The following is a 24,962-nucleotide window of genomic DNA, read 5'->3' as shown; positions in this document are numbered from 1 at the left end:
GGATAAGCATTCATCACCGTATGCTTTTTGAAACATTTAATGCGTTTGGGTAAAACTTTTACCAAGTTTAACGCAAGTCAATCGCAGCTCTCTGTTTGAAACTCATTTTCCGACCGTTCGTCAAAACACACTGTCACTCTTAGCACTATAAGTCTGCTTATAATGAAACAAACGTCATAAACAGTTGACACAACATTAATGAAGGTTGCCGCTTTCGACAACAAAAAGATACAACAGGTGTGATGCTACTAGTTTCTTCTATTTTCGAAAAGTTCGGTTTCTTTTTGGACAGAGGGTGTGTAGACGTGAAGCGTCATGTTTATTTTCCTCCGTAGACACCTTGACAGGCCGTTATTCCAGTTGCGATCAGATTTTGGTACTCATGGGAATTTCATCCCAGTCGGACTAAAATAAAGGGGAGTGGAGAGGCACTTCTTTCTTAAGGATTCCTCTACTGAGGAAACCTTCTATCCTTTTCGAAGCTTAAAAAAAATGAAGATAATTATTTCTTATGCTGCATCAGCCCCCTTTAGACTTTCTGTTCAATCGAATCAAACTGAAGAGGAGAGGGAGATTGAAGAAGAAAGAAAGTAAAATATCGCAGATATGTTTGCTAGTGGCATTCCAAATATTAATTGACGACGATTTTATCTATTTCACTTCTAAAATAAGTGATACATCTCATAAGGATCTCATATGGGGAAAAAAAAATTACATTTTGAAATGCTTCCTCTTAGAAGAAGCATTTCTCTTTCTCTTTCGAAATGTCAATTTCCTTCACAAATGTCAATTCCTTTCACAATTCACTAACACCAACATTGGCGCACCCAGGGAGGGGGCCAAGGGCCCTGCCTCCCCCCCCAAAAGAAAAAGAAACACTAGAAAAATTTCCAAAAATCTTTTCCTAATTAATTTTTTTTTTTTTTTTAAATTTATGTTGTGTGGTGTCTTCTATTTCAATGCTACTTATGAATTAGCGGTCACATAAAGTGGGAATACCCTATAGCTATCGAGAATCCTGGCCGCTCTGAAGGCAAGGCGAACTAAGTAGTGCTCGGGCGCTACTTCGTTTGCCCAAGCCGAGCCACAGGAGATCACAGATATCATGTATTGGCGATCACTGCAGATGCTCAGTCATAGCTCGTATGCAATGGGTATTGTGTACATCTTACCCCCCCCCCCCAAGATTAAATCCTGAGTGCGGCCACTGAACACCAGTATCAACGCTCGAAAATTGCCGCTTACTCCTAGTTTTTGGTACTTCGTTCACACATTTTTGTTAAATACTATATTAAATATTCATGTAGTAGAATGTGTGTCTGCGTCCCTAATTACTCCAGGAAGCTTAGAAATGATGATGATGATAATAATAATTGAGACTTTAATCCCCTTAACTCGATTCTGAAAATACATAAAACTGAAGTTTTTATGTTTTTAATTGGGCACTTATATTTGCAAAATCTGAATGCATTCTTATCATATGAAAAAAATAATTCAAAAGAAGGGAACTGAATTCATACATCCAGTCGAGGTGCTTTTTGTTCAACTTCCTAAATTTTTGAATCAGTTGTTTAAAAAATACTACTCACTTGCTCCACTACAGTCAAGTTTCTGACCAGGCACCTTCCATTCGCCACACGGAAAATGCATAACTAAGTCGCTCGTGGGCAACGTAAGTACAAGAGGCTGCTAATTTATTATCCATTTCGTCGCTGCGAAGCACTTGATAAAGAAAATCTATATATCTTGCTGCCAACTTGAGAGTTTGAATTTTGCTCAGCTTGTCCGATGGAAGAGTCGGAATGATTTTTCGGAGAGCGGCGAACGCTTCATTCAGACTCTGTGTCCGCTGCCTCTCGCGGACATTAGCGAGAGTCCTCTGGTTCTGAAGATCTTCGATGCTCGTGCATATACGTTTTCGTTGTCTGACGTTTTCCGAAACGTTTCCTTCTCTGCTTCTCTTGGATGTTTGTCGCAGGCGCTCCCTGTGTCCTAAGTGTGGTTCAGACGCACGTGCTGTTCTAAGGGCTACAGGATACGGTGTTTTCACGTGTTCTAATGAGATCACTTCCTCCTGTACGGGGAGCATTTGGCGATAAATGTCCAGCTGGCCGAGATCTGGTTTCATGTTCACTGTCACCGCACCTCCATGTTCTGACTTGATTGGAAAAGACTGAGTGATGGACATCACTGCGTTGATATTTGACCTCTGTCATCAGCTAAATAAAACAAGCAGTTAAGAATGAATTCCCTTTTTGCGGAACACTTCCAACTTCAGCTAATTAGTGAATAAAATAAAATTAACCATTTTTAAATGTCTAGTCATAATTCTTTTAGTGCATCCTGCCTTCACCTAAACGCTAATGAGGGAAGGGAATTCATCGGATTGGTACTGTTTTTACACTTTTTCCCCGGATGTAGTTAAGAGAAACTAGCCAATCAGTGCTATTCTTGCGCTGAAGTCCGATTCACTTCTTAAAATGGATTACAGTTGTAAACTACTACCCATTACAAGAGCAAATTTCCCCACTCTGCTCTCGCCCCCTCCGCTACACTTACTGCCCTCTTCACACGTTCATCAGTTCAGTAAGGAACTCACAAGGCAAGCTGTTGAGAGGAGCCCTAAGTGACCGCTGTTTTCAGCTTGGGCACATGCACATGGCTTTCGTTTTTTATTATTATTGTAGTTCCGCAGTGGAACCGAGCAAATATCCCTCCCCCCCGGCTAGTGTAACCGTCATCCTAATTCAGTATTGAATCTGGACCTGTCCTCGAAAATGACTAATAAAGTACTATAATATGAAATCAACATTTCTTTTTCACATAAGTTTTGTGAAATCTCGTTTTGTGTCTTAAAAAACAAACGTAGCAGAGTTAATATTCATATTTCGTTTTTAATGTTTGTTTGATAGGACTAATTTATTGTTTCTCACGATAGCAGCTAATGCCTTCATGATTACGCAGAAGCTAACCTAGCTGTAGCGTATATCAGTGCTTCCCAAACTGTGAGCAGCAGTCCCCTTGGGGACCGTTAGTTTTGTTGAGAGGGCTGAAATAATGAAAACAAATTTAAAATGTTTTAAGACTAAGTGTGTCATGTCAAATGTGTATGTAAGATGCTAAAAATGTAATATTTGCATTTGATTTTTGCGATATTCGCTGTGTATGTTTTGTATTGAATATAAATACAACAAATATTATAATAATATATGTCTGTATTACGATTTTTTTTTCCCGATGTGGGCCGTGAAATATTTTAATTTTTCCAAAGGGCCTTTACATACATAAGTTTGGAAAGCACTGGCGTAGATCAGCAAAAATGAATTTATTTACATTTTACCATGTGATAAACTTCACAATTTATTTCATTGCCCAATAAATAAAGAAGATATCGAGGGGAAGGAAAGGAAATATATGTAAATATGAGCATTTTTGTTCAAATAGGACAGAAACATATCAGTTTTCATATTCATGAATAATGCATTAATAATACATTTATCACCCGGCTAGCCTATAATCTATTTTGTATTATACGGCTACCACCGGCTTATTTAACTGACTGTATAAGGCAAATGTGAGGTAATGTTTCCTTCACAAATTTGACTAATTTTCTATTAATTGTTAATAAAAGGCGAACATATAGACTCCTGGCAGAGCTTGTGTCTCTTAAGTAGTGCATACCAAGGCAATTCTGATGCCGAAAATTGTATTATTATAAGCTCCCTGGCAAATTTAGAAAGTCAAGTTTCTATATTTGGCTATAAAATAAGGATGGATTTATAATATCCTTCATTTTAATTAATTGACTGATTGCATTTTCTACGATCCTATAGCACATGTATATATGCATTTATTTATTTATAGTTTGAAAAGTTTTCCACTTGCAGATGACAGTAATGACTTCCTTGATTAAAAAGCAGAAAATCAGTAAGCATACTGGATTTGCACTTTAATATCTGTTGGACACTTAAGGCTTGAGTACCATATTGTTCCTTACAAGAAACGAAGGAAAAAGAAAACCAGGATGTCATCTTAAACGATTCAACGATGACCTCTAAGGCCATGCAAGGCCTAAATCCTTGATACGCATGATGATGACAAGAAACGACACGATTGGAGTCGTTGTCCTGTTCGTTACTGATAGCAAGTTCAGGGAGAAAGAAATCGAAATGTGTATGCAGAAAGTGAATCATTAACGTTATGTTCCGCTAGTTTTCATATCTGTACCATGCCTTCTTCAAGATTTGCGTAGTTTGTTTTTGAAAGAAAAGAACCCTATAAGGTCGGGTAACCCCTGAAAGTTTCCATGCTTTTGTTTCAAGATCATTTAAGATGACATCGAAAGAACCACCCTTCATAAATGCATGTTTTATATTTAACTCATACAAGAGAGGTACAAGAACTTATATCACATAAGTGCCGTATGTGAGGTGCATGGGTTTATGATGCCAATTAAAAATGCCTTTTTTTTTTTACTAACTTGCTGTAAATACCTTTAAATGTTATTCTTGTTTAAAGTCAAAATAATGAAACATCTATCGAAAATAGTGTGTGCAGTTTTAAAGAAACATTAATTCTTTCCCACACAGTATTAGGAATGCTTAAATATGTTATGCTGTTTAAATTTTAATGTGATTTGATTATATTATCAAATCAGATTAAAATTTAAATAGCATATATAATATATTGAGCTTCTTGTTTACTATATTGTAAATAAGCAGAAGCTCAATATTTTTAGGTTTTGGGAATCCACTAATTTTTCAATATTTTATCCTTGTCACTGTTTTCGCGAGTTAGCTCGCTTCAAACAGGAGTTGGCAGTTTTTATTTTATTTATTTTTTTCTCCCGGATACTATGGCTTGCGAAACATACGCATCGGTTGATGTACAAAATACACTTAAGACCAAATATATATGTCTCTTCTGGCCTTAGCCGCCTTTCTAATATGATTTGACAAAATGGGCCAAAATATAATATTAATGTTTAATATAAATGTTTAAAAAATAAATAAAATTAATAAAACAAAAATCATCAATCTATCAAGGGTACTTACTGAAATTACTATAGATTTATAACTTTTCATGGATCGACACACACAAGAAATAGTTTATATAATAGCGATTTCTGAAACTAATAAAATGTTACCTTATTAAGTAGTACGATCAATTTTCTGTTAATCTGATTTCATGGATTTTGTCTCGAGAAGTTGTAGTTGCTGATTTACCTGATTTTAAATAAGTAGAAGAATTAGAATAGTTAATAGAATTAGAATAAATAAGTAGAATAAGTACAAGGTTTTGCACTTTGGAGCTCCAAAATGTTAATGTCACGCTATGTACCAAATTGTGGCCTTATTGCTTGATTAGAGGAGGAAAAGGATGTAAAAAAAAAAAAAAAAGAAGTAATAATGGTAGGTAGGGAGTTGAAGTATACCTTTAAAATAACCATACTAGTCAGTTACTGAATACTTAGAACACTGACAAGCATTTTGGTCGCTCTACCTATTGCACACAGATTTAGTTACCTCTGTTCCGTAATAAGCAAGCCTGGGAAAAGATTTGGAGGCAGATAACAAAAGTAATGTTGGATCTGATCATGCTTAATAAATAGGAGGGTGATATGATTGACGCATAAATTGTTGAAGGATACATTGGAATGTATTTCAAGGAGGTGAGAAACAGGAAGAGATAGTGTAATAATTGGGGGAGAGATGCGTGAGTGAGAGTTTTAGGATCTCTCTTTGCCCTTTGGAAATTTGTGTTTCAGTTGGACTATTTTAATTGCAAAATTGAACAAAAATTGTATGCACATACCAAAAATGGCTGTAAGCTCAATCGTTGTGCTAATTAATGATATCACTATAGTGATAAATCGTCGTCTGCAATTATATTACCTTCACTGTGAATTTTTCCCATTCAGTTTATTCTATTCACGGTGTTTGCTTTTATCCTTGCCCGTTAAGTAGTTCGTTTGCGTTTTATTTTTTCTTCTTTATTGTGTGCAAGTGAAAAGTGAATCCTGAAAATTGAATAATTTGTCCACTTTTCAACATCGTTTGCATATTTTCCCATGATTTCTTTATTCATATACTAGACTGAGGATTGGGGACGAACTTTTTTGGCCAATGAGTCGTTTTGCCGAAAGTGGCATTCAGTCGACAACAGATATTTCTGACTTGATTATATGCTTGTTTACCTTGAAATAAAAGTTTTTAATAAACAAAGAAAATAGGTTTATAACATAGAATAAAAGCCAAAAGGCTATTTTTCTGGAAACCTTAATAATAATGAAGGGGATACAAATCCTTTGATGTTTATCTGCCAGTAAGCGAACCTCTAAGAACTAGGACTAAGGTCTATGAGTTTCATACCGAAAAACTAACGGCAAATCCAAGGGTAAGTAACCACTTGGTAGTACAACACCAAGGCAACTCGTATCAAAGGTGGAGCAAGCTTCCTCACTATTCTTGATATTTTCTCATAATGTAAAAACACAGCCCCTAGAGAATGTAATACTGTAATCATATTATGAGGAGAGGTCACTACACAGACCGGTTTCAACCTTTCTTGAGGTCTCATCAGTGAGTAGGTAGACCTGGAAGATAACAAGGTTTAAGTGAAAAGAACTTACATACCTTCGCTATACGAATGCCATAAAGGTGTACCTGTATATGGCATTCGTATAGTGAAAGTATGTAAGTTCTTTTCACTTAAACCTTGTTATCTTCCAGGTCTACCTACTCACTGATGAGACCTCAAGAAAGGTTGAAACCGGTCTGTGTAGTGACCTCTCCTCATAATATGATTACAGTATTACATTCTCTAGGGGCTGTGTTTTTACATCATGAGAAAATATCAAGGATAGTGAGGGAGCTTGCTCCACCTTTGATACGAGTTGCCTTGGTGTTGTACTACCAAGTGGTTACTTACACTTGGATTTGCCGTTAGTTTTTCGGTATGAAACTCATAGACCTTAGTCCTAGTTCTTAGAGTTTCGCTTACTGGCAGATAAACATCAAAGGATTTGTATCCCCTTCATTAAGAAAATAGGCTGTTGTAATTTAAAAATAAATAAATAAATAAATTGAATTGATATCTGAAGAGCCTCAATGTTGCTCGCGATCCACGGGATGCCAACCCCTGTCCTAGACAATGGGCTTAAAGGCCACACTGAAAGGAGTTTGCTTACAACGCTGGCACTAGCAAATGATATCATCCAGTAATACGTTGTAATTGATTAATTAAGTAGTTTTGATATGTATATTCCAACTTTTGTCGCATTTTTTGTGTGCTTCTCCATTTCGAATTAACAGTGTTCTTTATTTTTAATTGAATATTTTATTTATTTTTATTTATAATTTTATATGGAGGTAGCAAGAGTTTTCCATCCCGCAACATAAGCAAACTGGCTAGAACTCTTGCAGTTAACAAATAACACGCAGGCTTCATATTTTTAGTTGCTTCTACTATAATTCAGAACTGATTAATATTTTTTAGCCATTTCCAGTAATTGGCGTTAATTACTATCATCCATTAACTGTTGCAATGTCTTGCGATGATGGTGGAGCATCTGCTGGAAAATCTAGAATAAGGCAGTAGTCTTAAGCGTATTTTAAGTTTCGGTGGTATATGGGATGTTTGATAGAATATCCAGATATACTTTTTAAACAGAATTAAGTTTTTTACATGATATTTCGGCTCCCCAAATCCAAAAGTCTTTGACTGAACTTGTCCTCGAAATCATCAAATCAAATTAACTCTGCAGATTGTAATGAGCCCACCCTTGTTTTACGACCCGCTACCTTTTTAATATGGTATAATAATAAATTAAACACACGAGAGATTCGAAGTTGTTCGAATGAAAGTGATGGCACTTACAGACCGTGAGCGCTTAGAATATTCTTTAATGTGAGAATTCATGTATCAAACCATGAAATAACTACGGAAGGTCAAAGGTAATACTAATTTATAATTTTAGTGCTACTGCAGACTGATTTATGATAAATATCTCAGAAACCATAAGCTTTCCAATCAATTAAAAAGAAATTGACATATGTTTTGTATGCAGCGCCTCAAAATCCAGCTACAAAAAAATTTAATTAGTTGAATTATTAAGACAGCGATTTTTAAGTACTGGTTACTGACTACTCTTTTCATTAGGATCATTAGGACTGACATTTGACTTCAGATGATTATTTTTGGTTTGCCAGGTTTATTCGACAGAAGTATTCAACAATATTTCGTTGTGTATTTTTTATTATTTTTTTTTTCCTCTATAAAACCACAAAGATGTCAAATAGAAACTGTTTTTATTTCGACTAGTTTCGTGAAATACTTTGTTTCACTTCATCAGGAAATAACACGAATAAACTAAAAACTAGAAAGCAAGTGATAACAGTTGACATCTCGAGTGAAAAATGTTTGAAAACGTTCAAACAATGGAAAGCGGGCATTCGCTATTACGCTGGCTTCCGGTTCGTTGCTTTCTCCGTACAGCAATCCCTCGGTTAATGCACCTAATGCGTTCCTTAAAACAGGTGCATTAATCGAAAACGCACTAATCGAATATAATAACCTATGGGAAAATGTATAATTCGTTCCTCAGATTTCTTTTTTGATCCTTAAGTCTTTGTTTTTATAAAAGAATTAGGGTTTGTCTCAGGGGCTAGTTAAAGGAAAACCATGAAGCTGAAAGACAATAAAACATATTCAGGATATACATTTTATTATTCTACTTCTTAACAAAGAATTGAGTTAACCTAGTTTGGCAGGCATTTTTTTTTTTTTTTTTTTTTTTTTTTTTTTTTTTTTTTCAACAACCAACGGTATGGCCCTATTGCCTCTTCTACTTTTCTGCAAATTTTACTGCTTCTGTCTTCATCGGGGTCAGTCTCTAAGCATTGCTGCTTAAAAACTTCGATTGTACGAAAAATATTTTCAAATTGTTTCTGTGAAATCTCTTTTAGCTGACTATCAGTGGTTACATTTTCTTCATATTCTTCGGGATCTTCCCGCTGTGCATCTAAATTTAGCAGGTCGGAATCACTCAATTCTTCAGAATGAGATTTAATTAACTCTTGAACGTTATCATTGTCAATCTCATCAAAATCCAGTTTACGGCCGATGTTGGCAATTTCCTCAACAACATTATCCATTTCATTTGAAAAGCTTCCAAAATCTTTTGCACTATGTGGAAGAATGTGCTTCCAAACGGCTCGCATATTGCTAACAGTAATTTCATTCCAAGATTGATGAATATTTTCAATTGCAGATTTAACATTAAATTTCTTCCAGAATTCTACTAATGTCACAGAATTCTCACCAGATGTTGCTTCTATTGCCTGTTTAAATATTCTTCTCAGGTAGTTATGCCTTAAAGGTTGCGATAATCCCCTGGTCCATAGGTTGTATGAGAGAAGTTGTATTTGGCGGTAAACATTTGGAACATAGTGTACATGGAAGTAGTGTAGTATGGCATTAAAAAAAAAAACATTAAAAAATGACTTTAAAAATAGTATGGTATTAAAAATTGTATAATGTTTTAAATCGGTAACAAAATTATTTCATTTTGCTAAGTGATTTTTTAAAATAGTTAGCCATAAAAATGTATAGACAGAAAATTTTTAAAATCTGTAACATTTATTTTTAAGATAGGCGCTAATCGAATTTGGGTATCGAAAAAAAAATGACGCACTAATCGGCGGCACATTAATCGAGGGATTATTGTACTAATGGTAGAAACAAGTGTGTCGTGATGGATTTAGGAAGATTTGATGTAAAATCATCCCTTATTTTTTGTTACACTGTAGAGGATGCTTCATCATTTCAGCTGATTCTTTGAACGCTCTTGAGTAAAAATGGTAATCAATGCGAAACATTTCCGTTTGTTGCCATTTTACTTGGTGCTTTATTTCCGTTGTATGTGCTGCCAGCCCTGATTTGTGCTTTCTTTCATTCTCAACGTTCTTGAAGTGTTCCGCTCGGCAGATCTGTGAGATATGCAGTGTGTTCTATGTAGTATTGACCACAATAATCTCCAACTAACAAACTGGGCCCGAGCCCCTTATTGTGCATATATGTTTGTAAACGTCTTCACCAGGTAAATTAATTTCATCGTCTAGTTAAGACCATTACTCTGCTTATTGAATATTTTAAGTGGCTTGAAAAGGTTCCATGTTTGGTCCCTTGGGCAGATATTGGGATTATTCAACTACAGCTTATCTATGATGCTAACGTACGATATCTTTAACGTCTTTCATGAGTGCGATTCACATGGGGAGATAAGATTTTTAACTTCGCTGTTTCACTCTACGTAGTAGTGGTTAGTTCGACCAGTGATTAAAAAGGGGGAAAAAAAAAAAAGGCGAGGTGGTGATAAGGTACGCGATTAACATTTTTTAAAAATTTACATGACACTATCATGGGGTAATCAAATTACATACTGAAGGACAAATGGAAACATGCGACTCCTGCTGTTCACTTAAATTCGAATGACGGTGCCACTTCAAAAAAAAAAAAAAAAAAAAGAACAGGGTTGAATTGGGTTGGTTAGAAACAGCCTAACAACTTTGTCTTTGAAGCCAGTTGTTGTCTACGGCCGAACCACCTAAGACCGTGAGACTAGTTTATTACAATTTCGAGAGGATGAATTCGTGTTTTTACTTTGCCGCGTGATACATAATGCCATTGTATTAAGTCTGTTAATTACGTATGTTCTTGGCTAGTTTTGCCTGTCTAGGATACAAAACCGAAGGGGTGAAGCATCTTCCGTCTCCATATGAAACGGCTAATTCACCGAGGTATGCACTGTACGGCAATCTAGATCATTACGGTATTAACTTTTGTTGAAAGCGTTTTTAAGCAAAAATGTGTATTATATCCTGTGCAAATTAGACAATATAGTCTTTTTTTCTCTCTCTTTTTTTTTATCTAAGCCGGCTTAAAATATGAAATCTCATTCGAAATAAGTGAGGGTTTTACATTTTTAATAGCATTTGTATCCGTCTTGATAATTTGCATAAGAAAATTGACAATAATTGTGGGACCAATCATTGCAGGGCGCACTGTTTGGCCTGCACCCAACTTTCAGTGTCCCAAAGGTGCTCTTTCTTGGATTAAGATCGGAAGTGCAGACTAGTGCTGTATTTTCACATTCTATTCAAATCATGTCGCACTGAAGTAGTATCTACAATATAATATGTTATGGAGCGTTGCCGTATTATGAAAGAGACACGAATCTTGTCTGTCCAATTGCCATAATGTCGGAAGCATTGCATTTTCCAGAAGTGTTGCGTCTGTTGCTTTCTGACTTCCAGATATCACAAGTTTGAGTCACGACAGGCGAAACACCTCCAGACTATCGTATCTCCGCTACTCAACTTTACACTTGGATGATGCACTCGCGCGAACTCATTCTGAGGAATCCACCACAGTGTATATTTTGCGCTGTTAATTTTCACGGTTGCTATGTGACTTATGTGCATCTGCCTTTCTTTAGAAATCAGAATAGTGTAGGTTTTAACGTAGTGTTCGACTACCGGTCTGACCTCCTGTGGAGTGAGGCTCCCGGTCGATCGTTTCTATATTGGACTACCAAGATTTTCTCCGACTTTTTTTTTTTTTTTTTCTACTTCCACACGGCACAGTATTTTTTACCGTGAGGAATCTTAGTTGGCAACACTAAGAGCTGAGTTATGTTTAGAGGTTAGTGCGTGCGTGTAAATATGTTTTATGTTTATTTCATTATATTTTTTTCAATAAAAGGTTGAAATTAATTAAGAGATTATATTTAATTTCGATGAGTTTTTGATTACACGTAAATTGGTGATGATGAGTCAAGTACCGACAATAACAAAAGTCAGAGAAAACCGATTGCGTGCGCACTCTTTGAGAACCGCTGCTTCTCTGTTTTTCTTGGTTGAGGTGGCAGTCGCATTTCCATCAGCAAATAATGTTTACAGTTTTGCTACCATGAACGAATGGTCTCTTATGGAGTTACTGATATGGGATTCCGTAATAATACCTCTTCCGAGGGTTTACATCTCCACATGTCGTGTATGCAGATCTAAAGATTCTAGTTTTATCATAACAGCATATGGTCGTGGGTGAGGTGACGATAGGATTGTACTTACCGGCATGTTTTATTCTAAAACGGGATGCCCCAATACTTATTTGAATATAGTGTAGATATTTCGTACTCTTTAAGAGATTTTCTTGTCTCTAATTATATTTATTATCATATCTGCCGGATGACATATTTATCACTATAATTAACTGATGTGTATAATTAAAATAATTATATAATTAATTATCTACACTAGATAAATAATTGGCCTGGTTCGCCGAGTGGCGTCTCTGCTTTCGAACTGGCTCCGAGTTTAAATCCCATTGTGGTAATGTTTGTGATTGTCTTTAGGTGATAGATGCATTTCATTGGCCAGTGTGAGACTACTGTCCTACATATTGGAGGTTTCGGGGAAAAAAAGAAAGAGGCTTAGAAAGTTTTGTATGGTCTGTAAGCAGGGTTTCCCAATCATTTAACCCTTATCTCAGCCACGATTCTCAAACAATTTCCAAATTGTCTATTATAAAACGTTGAAAAATTTTCCTTTATTATAAGACTTTTTTATGTTGATCCCATCCGATCCTCTAGAAGTTTGTTAGTCAACTACAGCACATTAGCACCGTAGATGGGTAAACTTATTCTCACCTGCTTTTGCCTAATGGCGCTTCTATTTTAGCTTTGCATCTCCATTTTTAGATTTTCAGAAAAATCTAAAAATTATTTTATTCCCCCCCTTTTGAAAAGTTGCATCAAATGCCTATAACTTAGGTATTTAGCACTTATCTACTTCAGCATTTTTATAGAATTCTGTAATTCTGCTTTTTTATTTCAAGTTCCATTTTTATGATTTATATATTAGGTGTAATTATAGTTTTTTAAGCAGTAATTAGTGATATTGTTTTAAAAGCTTGGATGTCTCATCCCACGTAATAGTAAGATTACTTATTATTAATCTGGCTATGGCAGGGATATTTTGTGAAAGTTTATAGATGGAACCCTATTTTCAGTGACATAAAAGACAATGTTTGGTTTCTAGATCATAGTTTCAGAATTATCACCTCCATCTATAGAAATAATGCATGATTTAAAGTCTTCCCCACGTGATATTATCATAAATAATGAAAATTATAGTTATGTTACTTCTCAATGTGTGTGTGTGAACACAATCATTTGAGTTTCAAACTGATAATTCTGAAGTAACAAACTGCGGTCCGATAGTAGGACTTATGACATTCACGTCACTTGACTTGTAAACTTAATTTAGTAATTACATGGAGAGTTTGTCTGCTATGTCTGTCATTGTGGGAGTTGCGCTGTTAGTTTAACCTTAAAAAAAAAAAAGTTTTCAAGCCTACTATGCTGCGTGTGGGATAGGATAACTCATCTTCACTTGAAAACGATTTAGAAATAGCTCTCTCATTCAAGACCGCAGCCTAGCCTGGTCTTTCTTTCAATCAAAAGTTTTTTTACTGACAATTCGAAGAATTCGCCCTTAGTCTTCTGACGAGATGACATTCACTGTGGAAAAATTCTGACAATTGAGTTCATTTAGCTTCTGTTGTCCATATCAGAACTTTAAACATAATATTGCCCCTTCTTCTTTTTCTTTCTTTATTTTTGTTGAATAGAATCCAGAACCAAGAATTTTTCTATCCTACGAGGATAGAAAAATTCTACGTCCAGTTTTTAGGAGGTATCTAACTGATATTTGGATTGAGAAAATAGTTATATTGGATTGGATCTTGTTTAACTTATACAGAGTTGTTTGCGAAGTCTGGAATCATAATCTTTCTTTAGTGGCTAGTTGTCTTTTGCTGATACGCATCAAATGTTTTTTTGTCTTGTGACGTTGTCGTTGACCATGGAGATTAGGCGACTTTAGATGACTGACGTTCAGATTATTTCTAGATTTTTATTTTTAATTTTGTTTCTTGCCGAACTTTCAGATGTTTGAAAAATTCATTCTCTTCATAATTGAAACTGTTGAAACACATTGGCATACACGGTGTAAGCAAGATTTTCTGCTTGTGTCAGGAAAAATGCATGCTTCCTGGCCAAGTAACGTAAAATACAAATCAAGTGGTCCTGAATAGATCTCTCTGTCTTTTAATATGCAAAATACTTTAAAAATTGGACATATTTATATTACAAAACGATTCTTGTGGACGGACAATAAATTTTGCTCCTCATTTTTAGTGTTTGAAATAACTAAAACATCAAAATCATTGTAAGAATCGATTGGTTTGGAGACAAATCGATTCTTACCATACTGATCTGATCATTTGATATTTTACACCAAAATTTCATTGATGATACGATCTGTCGAGTACCTTAAAAGCTTCGAGAAGTAAAGGTAATTTTGCTCTCACTGGTAGTTGCTTTCCCCCCTTTCCTTATTCTCTCTTCGCTAGTGGTTGCCATCTCACGTCTTTCAGTAATGTCATAAACACTCCGCTACGTTTTAGGCACCATTACAATGTCTTTGCTGAGACCATGTCGTTTCTATTTTCTCCAACTTCAACAGTGTGCTTGAAGATAATAGAAGTGTACTATACTCAAAAGCGGGGTGAGTGGAACCGTTATCATAAGTAGCAAAATAAACTACCGAAAGCTACGACAATAGATTCCTTACATGTAACGTAAATATTCGACAAAGAAAGAAAGAAATATGTAATTTTAGAAATTATATATTAATGACTTGAAGGTAAAGTTTGTGGCTCTCAGGAAATGTGACAAAATTTGTTTTTCCACAAATGTTATCTCTTTCCCAAACTTTTCGTCTTTTTAGACAATAAGGCATCAACTCAGTATCATGATGCATAAAACCCAGACTTTCGTTATATAAGTGTGTGTGTGTGTGTTTTTATTCTGACCGATCTGAACACGTTATCGAGATATGTTCCCAACAGTCTTGTCTTTTCGTGAGTGAGGCGAAGTTTTCGAAGAGCTAAAATCGAATCTTAGTGTTTAATAAGTACAGAAGCTTTGTTTTATACTATGCTGGCGCTCATTTCAATAACCATCGCAAGATATTTTTGTGTTATTCCATTATTGCTGTAAGATACTGTAGGCAAGGATTTTCGTCTTTTATTTAAAATACAAGCTGAAGCATATGTTTACAATGACAATCTTTAGCCAAAGCTGCTGACGTAGCCTTGTTTTGACTGAAAACAAGAATCGGAATTCTTTATAATATACCAAACGTGAATCCATTCATTGTGTTTTTGTGAACATAAAAGACGTAATTTTATATTAACAAAAGTGGGAATGCAATGAATTGCTGGATAAATGTACAGAATATATCCCAGATTTGGCTACACAATGTTGAGTTCCCCCCCCGCCTTTTTTTTTCTGCGTATTTTGAAATCCGAAGGAACTTTATAAAATGCTTCCTTCCGTATCGTTTATAAATCCCTGTTAAGAAACTAAACTTCCTTAAACAACGCTGCCTGTATCTCGCTGTGGAACTGTTTAGATGATCCTTCATCTTGACGATTCGGAAAGCCCGAGCCGTGATGTCAGAACCCCACAGGGAAATATCGAACAGGAGCCGCTTTAGGTCTTCAAGCCACCTCCAAGAAGGTCAAAAGGGCTTCCTTTTGCACGCCCTCGGTGACTGAGCAAACAAACAGGGCCGGTTAGGAGGGTCAAAGCACAGTGTGTGGCCTGTGTGCAACGTCAGCATGTGCTGAAAGGCGTTGCTGACTCAGGATAAGATATGAAGCTATTCACACAGTCTCATGCACTCAAAGCTTCCGTTAGCCATGTGATACGACCTATTTGTTATCAATAAAGGAGTATTTCTGCGAGATTTTTTTTCTTATTTAGATAATGATTGGGTATACACAGTAGGACATTTATTTCTAATTTAATAAGAATAAGAAATTTTGATTTCTAATTTTTATTTTATTATAATGTGGAAAGATTGAAATGATACTGATTGATGTGTGTTGTACAGGTATAAAAGTCAAGTAAACCTTGGAATATCTTTCTAAAATGAGACCTTCGCCAATTCGTTAGACCCCCTTTACCTGAGAGACTGCAAGAAAAATATACCAGATGAGCCTGAGTAATGTATTCTTTCCGTTTCGGTGAGAGAATTGTAAAGTGATGGGAAAGCGCGCATTTTCTTTCTGTATGTTGATAATACTAGTAATCGTTTATTATTAATTGTTAGTAATGATTAATTTAGTACTGACATTAAATATTAGTAATTAACTATCGTTATTAATTATTACACATGGTAATTACTTATCAGCAGCATCAATTCATTATTATAATTCATTATTTATTATAACTATTGATTAATTAATAATTATTGTTAGTATTCATTGATTACTTATTATTAGTATTATTAGCATTTGCGTTGATGTAATTTTTGATGAAATTATATTGTTCAACAATGAATTATAATTCTGAAATAACATTTACTCGCCCCCTTTCACTAGACTGATTTACTTTTATGGAAGATTCCGGGAGACTGATTTTTTTTCCCCCTCAAGATTTTGAAATCCAGTTTGTATATTTTTATGCCTCCTTTCCCAATGTCGATCCTACTGTTACTGACCCCCCCCCCCCATCGGAAAACAGTTACGTAATTAATGAATGAGTCTAAGAGCTGATCATCATAAATAATTTTTGTGCTCTGATACTTTTTTTTCCTCCGAAATTCAAAACAGATTTCGCAAAGAAAAAGAAAAGCAACCCTGCAGGGCGAAGTTATAATGCGAAACGTGTTTACACTAAAGGGACTGCTGTGAAAAAATATAAAATGTTAATTTTTCTTCCAACGAAAAAAAAGTAGATTATGCCTCATTAAGTATTTTCACTTATTCAAATAAAAGGTGGCTCGAATTATCTTATCGTTGAAAAAATAATGATAATTACTTCTTTTAAGAATTATGAAATTGCAAACAATTTGTCCTGGTTAATAGCCGGAAAAATTCAGATAAAAGTAGATTGATTCCTTGAGATTCTGGAGAGGTGACCACACTGTTCTTCGTAGATTTGCATGACTGTTCTAGTTTCAGTAATTGCAATGCCAGGACACTTTATGAAATGGACAGGACTTGATGCAAAAACGATTTTCTGTGAATACATTCATTACTTCAAACTTAAACGTTTAAAAGCTACTACGGTCCATTCGCTTTCTTATAGATTTATTTTTTATTCGACTCTCGCCCACATAATGAATACAGACATTTTTTATTTCATTATTTTATTAACTCAAAAATGTACTTTTTTGAAGTTTTTGGCGAACACAAAAGTGAATACTCTCTCTCTCTCTCTGTGTGTGTGTACACGCACATTCACTTTATAAAGTGTATGACCCATATTTCGGATATACATAAAGTATTGGATCCGCCAGCAAGCACTGCTAATCTCTCATTCAGCCGTAGTAATTGTCTCTTAAAAAGACTAATTCGAGAGAGTCGTCACTACACTATCCGATCCGCTGTCTGCGCTCTACACTATTTCTTTTTCTTTTTTTTTTTTTTTTTTGTAAATTGTTTTTGTTGTTTGGACGATTTTCTTTTTTTTTTTTCCTGGACGAAAAGTTGAGTTTTCGTGAGAACAGACGCAACTACAGTACGTGGTCGGCTGACTCACCTTCAGTTGCTAAAAGATTACTCTCTTATTGAACAGAATCAGTGTCAAGGCTTTTCCAATCGAAAAGTGCATATTCCGGTATTCTTCCAGCTGTGCTATGTCATCTCTGAAAAAAATGGTTCTTTTTCCATTTCGAGGCAAGTCTCGAAATGATATCTTATTAGTGCCGCGAGCTAACCTATTATTCCACCAACGTAGACGTGATATATATACAACTTAACAGCGATCGCTAACATAGAAGAGTAATATTTAGGATTATTGTACAGTGGTACCTCGCTAATCCGAACTAATAAAAACCATGCCGTTCGGATTAGCGAATTTCCCCCCAAGACACAACAATAACTAGTGTTTATGACAAAAATAATCAGATTCTAATGGTACATCAATTTATTTCTGTAAATAAATGAAGTAACGGATAGGGGGGAAAAACAAGCTACTGTAGTGTAATGTAAAACTTAAAAAAATAATACAGTACACGAGTTTATTTTAGTAAAAAATTTAGTTTGTATGTACCTGTATTGTTGAGGATTCTGATTTAATAAAATTAATTGCATAGGTCAGTACATAACTTAATTTGCGTAAAAAAAATCACTTTCTTGTACACAACACAAAAAACATTTCACAAAATAACACACAAAAAAAGTTTTTTTTTATTTCTTTGTAAAAAAAAAGTCACTGATTTTCTTTTGCTTCTTGGAAGCTAAACTTTTTTTTCGAATGCTTCTTCTCGGAGCTGCATTAGCAATAAAAGTTTGTGGAATGGTGTATCATTCTGCTTAGCCCATTCTATACATATATTAAAACTGTCAACTGCCTCTTCATGTTTTATTTTTTTTTCTTCGCGTTCTTTATCGTCATCATCATCTAATTCATTCTGTAGCGTCATATTTATAATTTCAGCATCTGATTTGATTTCAAATTCGCTTTTGGTTCTACCTGTAATCTATTCCGCAACATCTGTTTGTGAAATTTCAACATCTGGATTTATATTTTTAACCAGATTATGCACGTTTTGAATTTCCTCTTTTTGTGTATCACCGTAGTTATACTGTAGTGTAATAATAATAAAATAAATAATAATAGTTAAAATAATAATTATTAAATAAAAATAATAGTACACAAAATAATAATACGTAATAAATAAAACGTTTTTTTTTCTTTCAACCACGGTTCGGATTACTGGAGGGTTCAGATTAGCGAGCTATCACTGTATTTCTAAATCTCGAAACTTGAACCCTCATAATGTGTAATGTCAGGTGTGATTATCACAGAGTTATATAAACCTTCATACATTTTATAAAACAACCTACTAACATTCAGGGTCAAACATTTCGTTTTGCAATAAATGTTATATGTTGTATATAAAAAAGATAACTAGACATTTTTTCTGGAATTTTTAGTCATTAAAAAAAAAAGCAATGCTACCCCCTTTCGAAAATGCGAATCACTTCTTGCTCCAGGGGAGGTGTTTTTCTTTTTCTAAAAACTGCACAAAATAATTTTATCTCAATATCCTTTTATCAGTTCCAGTTCCCACCACACGGTCGCTCGTTCTACCATGGTGCGTTTAAAAATGCATGATTACACTGTAATCGAAATGTACAGTACCTGTAATTACGTTCATTAAAAAACACGAAGAAAAGACAAAAAGACAAAGTTCTTTTTAATTCAATGTGGAGGCGCCTGAGCTTGATTTATCCTGGGCTACGTGGTGAGAATGTGCGCAGAGTGAAGTTCTGTTATTAAGTGATATGTTATCCTCGCCGTTTTCGGTATTTAATTTTGCATTAAAAAAAAAAAACAATGTTTATAAGCTAATGTTAAAAGTCCATCTTAATGATCTCGAAGAAAACACGAGCGTGGCGTACTCCACACTCGAATTTTGAAGCATAAGGAGATTCCCTAAACACAAAAAAATTTACTTAAAAGAGGTCAATCCTAGATATGGATTCCCAACCATTGCATCGTGGTGTTTATTCTGAATGCGGCGTTGGTCATAAAAATAAAATTTAGTTTGAAAAAAAAAAAAATAATAAATAAATCACAGACTCAAATTTTAACATAATTTCTCCATTCGACCAATGTGCATATGTGGTTCATTAAGCCAATGTTGTTCATTATTCTAGTTGAACCTAGAAATGTGAGCAGCATAGTGGTTAGGGAATTTTGATGAATTGCCTTTTTTTTTTTTTTTTGTAGTCGTTTAACATCAAGATCATCGTAATAGAAGTTCGCTTAAACAAAAAATTCACAAAAAAATCGCAGTGCACCGTAGTGATGGTGACTGAATTTTATATATATATATATATATATATATATTTTTTTTTTAGGGTGTTATTTTATCTTATTACCTGTTGAATAATGACACCGTTTCTTGCAGAATGATACCTTGCGCCGACATCTAGAGCACTCTTCCTTCCCTAACAAAAATACAATAAAAATGATAATAATGATAATATATTGTGTTCTTATTTTTTAAATTGTGACATTTGCACCGAAGCATTAACTTCTAGACCAGTGGTCACCAAAGTGGTCGATATAACATTGTTAGGGGTCGATAGAAAAATATAAGACATCATTGTACGGGTAATATTTAATTCGGTTAACTTGGATTACCGCCATGACAACGCAATTAAGAGTGAATCGTGGGAACAGTGACATGAATAGGACCTGTAAGATGGAGCAAGGTCATGAAAATAGTTACGGAGGCCAATCGAGTAGGCCAAAATGACGTATTTACCAACAAACGGATGTTGGTGGGAGCGAGATGGCAACACGTGCGCGGTTCTTATTTACTTATACTTACACGTATTTGATCCCGGTCTCATTTTGCGCATCGACATACAAGTGAGCGTTAATGTTCTAAAGTTCATCAACATACATATTATAATTCAATCGTTATTAATTCACAAACTAAACTTCTCTATGTTGAAGAGTTAAGCAGGGCTGGTAGTAATACCAGTGATATTACTAGTGATAGTATTAGTAATAGTAATATAATAATATATACTATGTTATACATACAATAAACACTGTAACTATAAAATAATCTAAAAACTCACACAAGCATCTTTTTTGCGTGTCCTATTATAATTACGTATTAGTAACATAGAGGGGGGGTCGATAAAAAGTCAAGAAACTCTTGAAGAGGTCGAGGGTCAAAGAAGTTTAGCGACCCCTGTTCTAGACTGTCAGTCTAGATTACGGATGCTGACCGCGGGCCGAATGCGCCCCTCCTTTGATTTGCTGGCGGCCCGCCTCACCGTGTATTATTTTAACAAGTTACACGATAGGTAATTTTTAAAAATGGTACATGCGCAAAGCAAAGTAGCTGTGACGTCACGATTGATTGCCTGTCTACTTACGATAATCGGTTAGTAATAATGTTAACAAATTTTATAATTCGTCTATTTGTCATATGAGTATTTTGTTTTCGTAAGTGCGGTTGCTACAATTAATTATCACCCCTAGGAAACTGTAAAAAAATAAATTCTAAAATGGATAAAGCAGAGCCAAGTAGGAAACGCGAACTACAGAATGAAAAAGGCAGTTTCAGGATAACTGGACCGAAAATATGGTTTTTGTGCAGTCGTTTAATAATATCGTGTGCTTGCTTTGCAAAAGTGCTGTAGCCATACCAAAAGAATACAACATAAGGAGACACTATGAAAGTCTGCATTCTACATTTTCAAATCTCCCCGAAGAACTACGTAAACAAAAGATTTCATTTTTGAAACGAGAATTGACAGGTCAGCAAGTGATGTTTACAAAACCTATTCAAGATTCGGAAATCGCAACAGAAATAAGTTTTGAAATATCTCGCCTTATAGCAAAAAGGTGCCGACTATTTACAGACGGAGATTTCGTTAAAGATTCCCTTGAGATAGCTGCTAAAAAAATTTGTCCCGAATCAGCCAAAAAAATTGAGAAAATTTAGTTAAACAGGATGACTGTGTAAAGAAGAATTACTGCAATGTCGAAAAATGTAAAGGACCAATTAACATATTATTCAAAGAAATTTGGCTATTTTTCATTAGCTATTGATGAATCAACTGACATTACTTCCACAGCCCAGTTGTTAATATTTGCACGTGGAATCACGCAAGAGTTTGAGGTAAGTGAGGAGCTGATTGGAATGAGTTCATTGTCAGATCAAACGAAAGGTAATGACACGTTCACTGGGCTTTTGGAACAGTTTTCCAAAATTGATTTAGATCTGACAAATTATAAAGTATCACCACTGATGGAGCTCCTTCCATGATAGGAGCTAATTCTGGATTGGTAACATTATTGAAACAGCATTTGGGACGGCACGACGATGAGTTGATACAATTCCACTGTATAACCCACCAGGAGAGTTGTGCCCTAAGAAACTTGGATTTGAACATGCCATGAAAGTTGTGGTTTCAACGATCAATTTTATAAAATTCCCCGTGGCATTAATCACCGACAATTTAAAAAGTTTCCTGAAGACATTGAAAGTGAATATGGTGACTTAATTTTTTACACAGAAGTGAGGTGACTAAGTCGTGGACAAACATTGGAGTGGTTCCTAAATTTAATTGATGAAATTGAAGTCTTCATGACTAAAAAAACAAAAACGTCCCTGACATAAAAAATCCGGATTGGTTATGTGACTTAACCTTTCTGGTTGATATTACTAATCATTTAAATACTTCAGGGCAAAGATCAATTGGTTACTCAACTTTACAGCCACATTTTGTCTTTTCAGTGCAAGTTAAATATATTTCAAATCCAACTGAAGTCAGGGAATTACATCTATTTTTCTAATTATAAGAAAGTTTCTGAAAAGTTCAATGTCAACTTCAAAACTGCGTATGTTGAAAAGATTGATAACTTGATATCAGCCTTCAAGGATCGGTTTTCTGATTTTAAAAAAGCGAAACCGTTGCCAGATTTATTTAGCAATCCTTTTGCCATTTTGCCGAAAATGCACCCGAATCAGCACAGCTTGAACGCATCGACATTTAAAACGATGAGAGCCTGCGAAATAAATTTAACGAAGGCAATTTATTAAACTTCTATCGTTGTGTCGATAAAAACAATTATAAATGGTTGCTAGATAATGCATTAAAATGTGCAAGCCTCTTTGGCTCAACATGTATTTGTGAACAAACTTTCTTAGTCATGAATATTAGCAAATCAAAAAATAGGAACCGCTTGACTGATGAAAATTTAGAATCAATTTTGCGGTTGGCTACTACAAAACTCGAACTAAAATTGTCAAATCAATACAATGTCACTCATCAAATTAAATTCACATATTTTTTATTATCTTTTTTGTAACAATTATGATAGGTATAAATAAAATAAACAATATATGGTAGTAACTTTCAAGTTTTTGTTTGGCGGCCCTCCCATAAGTAACAGGGAACTATGCGGCCCTCGGGCTTAACAAGTTTGTGCATCCCTGGACTCTAGATGGGCTGTTTATCTGCGCTCCTTCACACTTCATCCGGTCCTATGACGGCAGCAAATTATATTTTTTATAAATATAATATATATATATATATATATATTATATTATATTATATTATATTATTAGTCTTCTGTTCCTTTGTCATGTCCAAGTTAATATTGCACCTTCCTATTTTAGCTATTGAATATATGCGAGCTGCCTGTTTTGATATCACCTTAGAATTTGCTGTATTTTTTTTTAATACTCTTGTGATTTGCACTATAGCTTTCTTTCGTTTTGTTAAAAATATGGCGAATTATTCTGTCATAATTATTCTCGGCCTCTTCTCGGAAGGTCTTAGATTATGTGTGGGTTTAGTATGTTAACCATGAATAGTCGAATCCATTAACAGTAATTTACACCTGTTCCACATAGTTATTGTATCTATAATTACATGGAACGACTACAAATTATTGATAATGTACTAAATCGTATAATTTTCAGTTTGGCGTTACAAGGCGGTCTTGTGTTTACATTCTGGCTTCAACACTCTCGTCACTCAGTACGTATGCTAACGCCATACATATTCTTTATTACTTGCGCTTCCCTCCAAATGTCTCGCTGCTAATTAAAAGTCCATTACTACCGATGGCGATATACCGACTAATTGCCGCGTGCTGCAAATTTTAAACGTTCCATCAATAGAAAAAACGTTCTATACATTGATAGAGCTTCTTTTTTTTTTTTTTTTTTAACCATTAACGATAACCAAAATTCGGTTGCTCACTCACATCGATTCATTATTTGTAGACGCTGTACAGTGCATAAGGTTTCCGAGGATCGACACCACCGTCAGCTTTCGAGTTGCACTGCGATAATTTTTATAATTATAATAATAAATGTGGATAATGTTCCGAAAACAATCTTAGTCATCCTGTAGACTGACACTCTTTGTGCATATTGTACGAAAATAAGAATAAAACTGTACTAAGTACGAATAAAATGTGAAATTATACAAATGATAATGATAATTATAAAATATGATTCGTCTCATGTAATGATCCAGTTTATTTTATACGAAGATAAGATTTTGTCATTTCGCATTATACTTCTTATCAGCGCAACTGAATTTCTCCGAAGTTTTCTTACTCAAATGAACAGTCAAGATATTTATGGAGGCGTTTAAAGTGTAGGCTTTCCTGCCGTCGAACACCGGACATCGCAGGAGGTAAATAGGAGTGTCTGTTCGCCCACGAGGAGGTCTCTGACATATGGAGTGGGGAATGTGCTGTCACCATACATCTTGAATTAGAAATCCGACTGACACGTGGGGATTTAAAGCTCTCAAAATAAGTAGCAAAACATAATGAGGCCACAAGAACTTGGTTGTTCATAGTCTATTCAAAATATCAAGGTTGGTGATCTTCGCTTAGATAGACTTGAACTGTCTTTTTAATCGTAGCTTATCTCACTTATAATGCCAATTAATTGGAATATCTCTATTATTATTATTATTATTATTATTATTATTATAATGCGTTACAACTAAGTTCATTATAGTTTCAGTGTCCGAATAAGACATTCGCTGTTATATTAGCAAATGACGATTCAAATCTTTCTTTCTTTCTGCAGAATTTGTCTCCTCAAAAAGATGTATGAATTTCTATACTTACTGGTTTTCTTGCTGCTGTATTTTCTTATTCAGAAATTGCTTGATAGTTAAGTGATTTCTGTGTTATAAAGAAGGAAAATAAGCGATAAATAGTTTTCTTTGTGAAAAGAAAACTGAGACATTGGACAATTTAAAAATAGACATCTGCAAAAAAAATAAATAAATAAATAAATAAATAAACAATTAAATTCCTTGAT

General features: G+C 34.7%; 1 protein-coding gene across 1 annotated transcript; it reads right to left on the bottom strand.

Moving 5' to 3' along the window:
• Nucleotides 1-1,418: 1,418 nt before the first annotated feature.
• On the bottom strand, nucleotides 1,419-2,341 carry LOC150100514 (uncharacterized). The gene has a single exon (XM_090403020.1). The coding sequence runs from the start codon at nucleotides 2,186-2,188 to the stop codon at nucleotides 1,604-1,606; it is 585 nt and encodes a 194-aa protein (XP_090259146.1). The 5' UTR covers nucleotides 2,189-2,341; the 3' UTR covers nucleotides 1,419-1,603.
• Nucleotides 2,342-24,962: the final 22,621 nt, after the last annotated feature.

Source organism: Typopeltis vanoorti, chromosome 13, assembly GCF_054136105.1.
Source record: "Typopeltis vanoorti isolate ZY-2024b chromosome 13, IOZ_Tvanoo_1.0, whole genome shotgun sequence".
NCBI lineage: Eukaryota > Metazoa > Arthropoda > Arachnida > Uropygi > Thelyphonidae > Typopeltis > Typopeltis vanoorti.
This window is presented reverse-complemented; position numbering and strand designations above follow the sequence as displayed.

Bases quoted from the DNA above. Each gene is read 5' to 3' on its own strand.
- LOC150100514 (XM_090403020.1), bottom strand. From the start codon at position 2,188: ATGTCCATCACTCAGTCTTTTCCAATCAAGTCAGAACATGGAGGTGCG.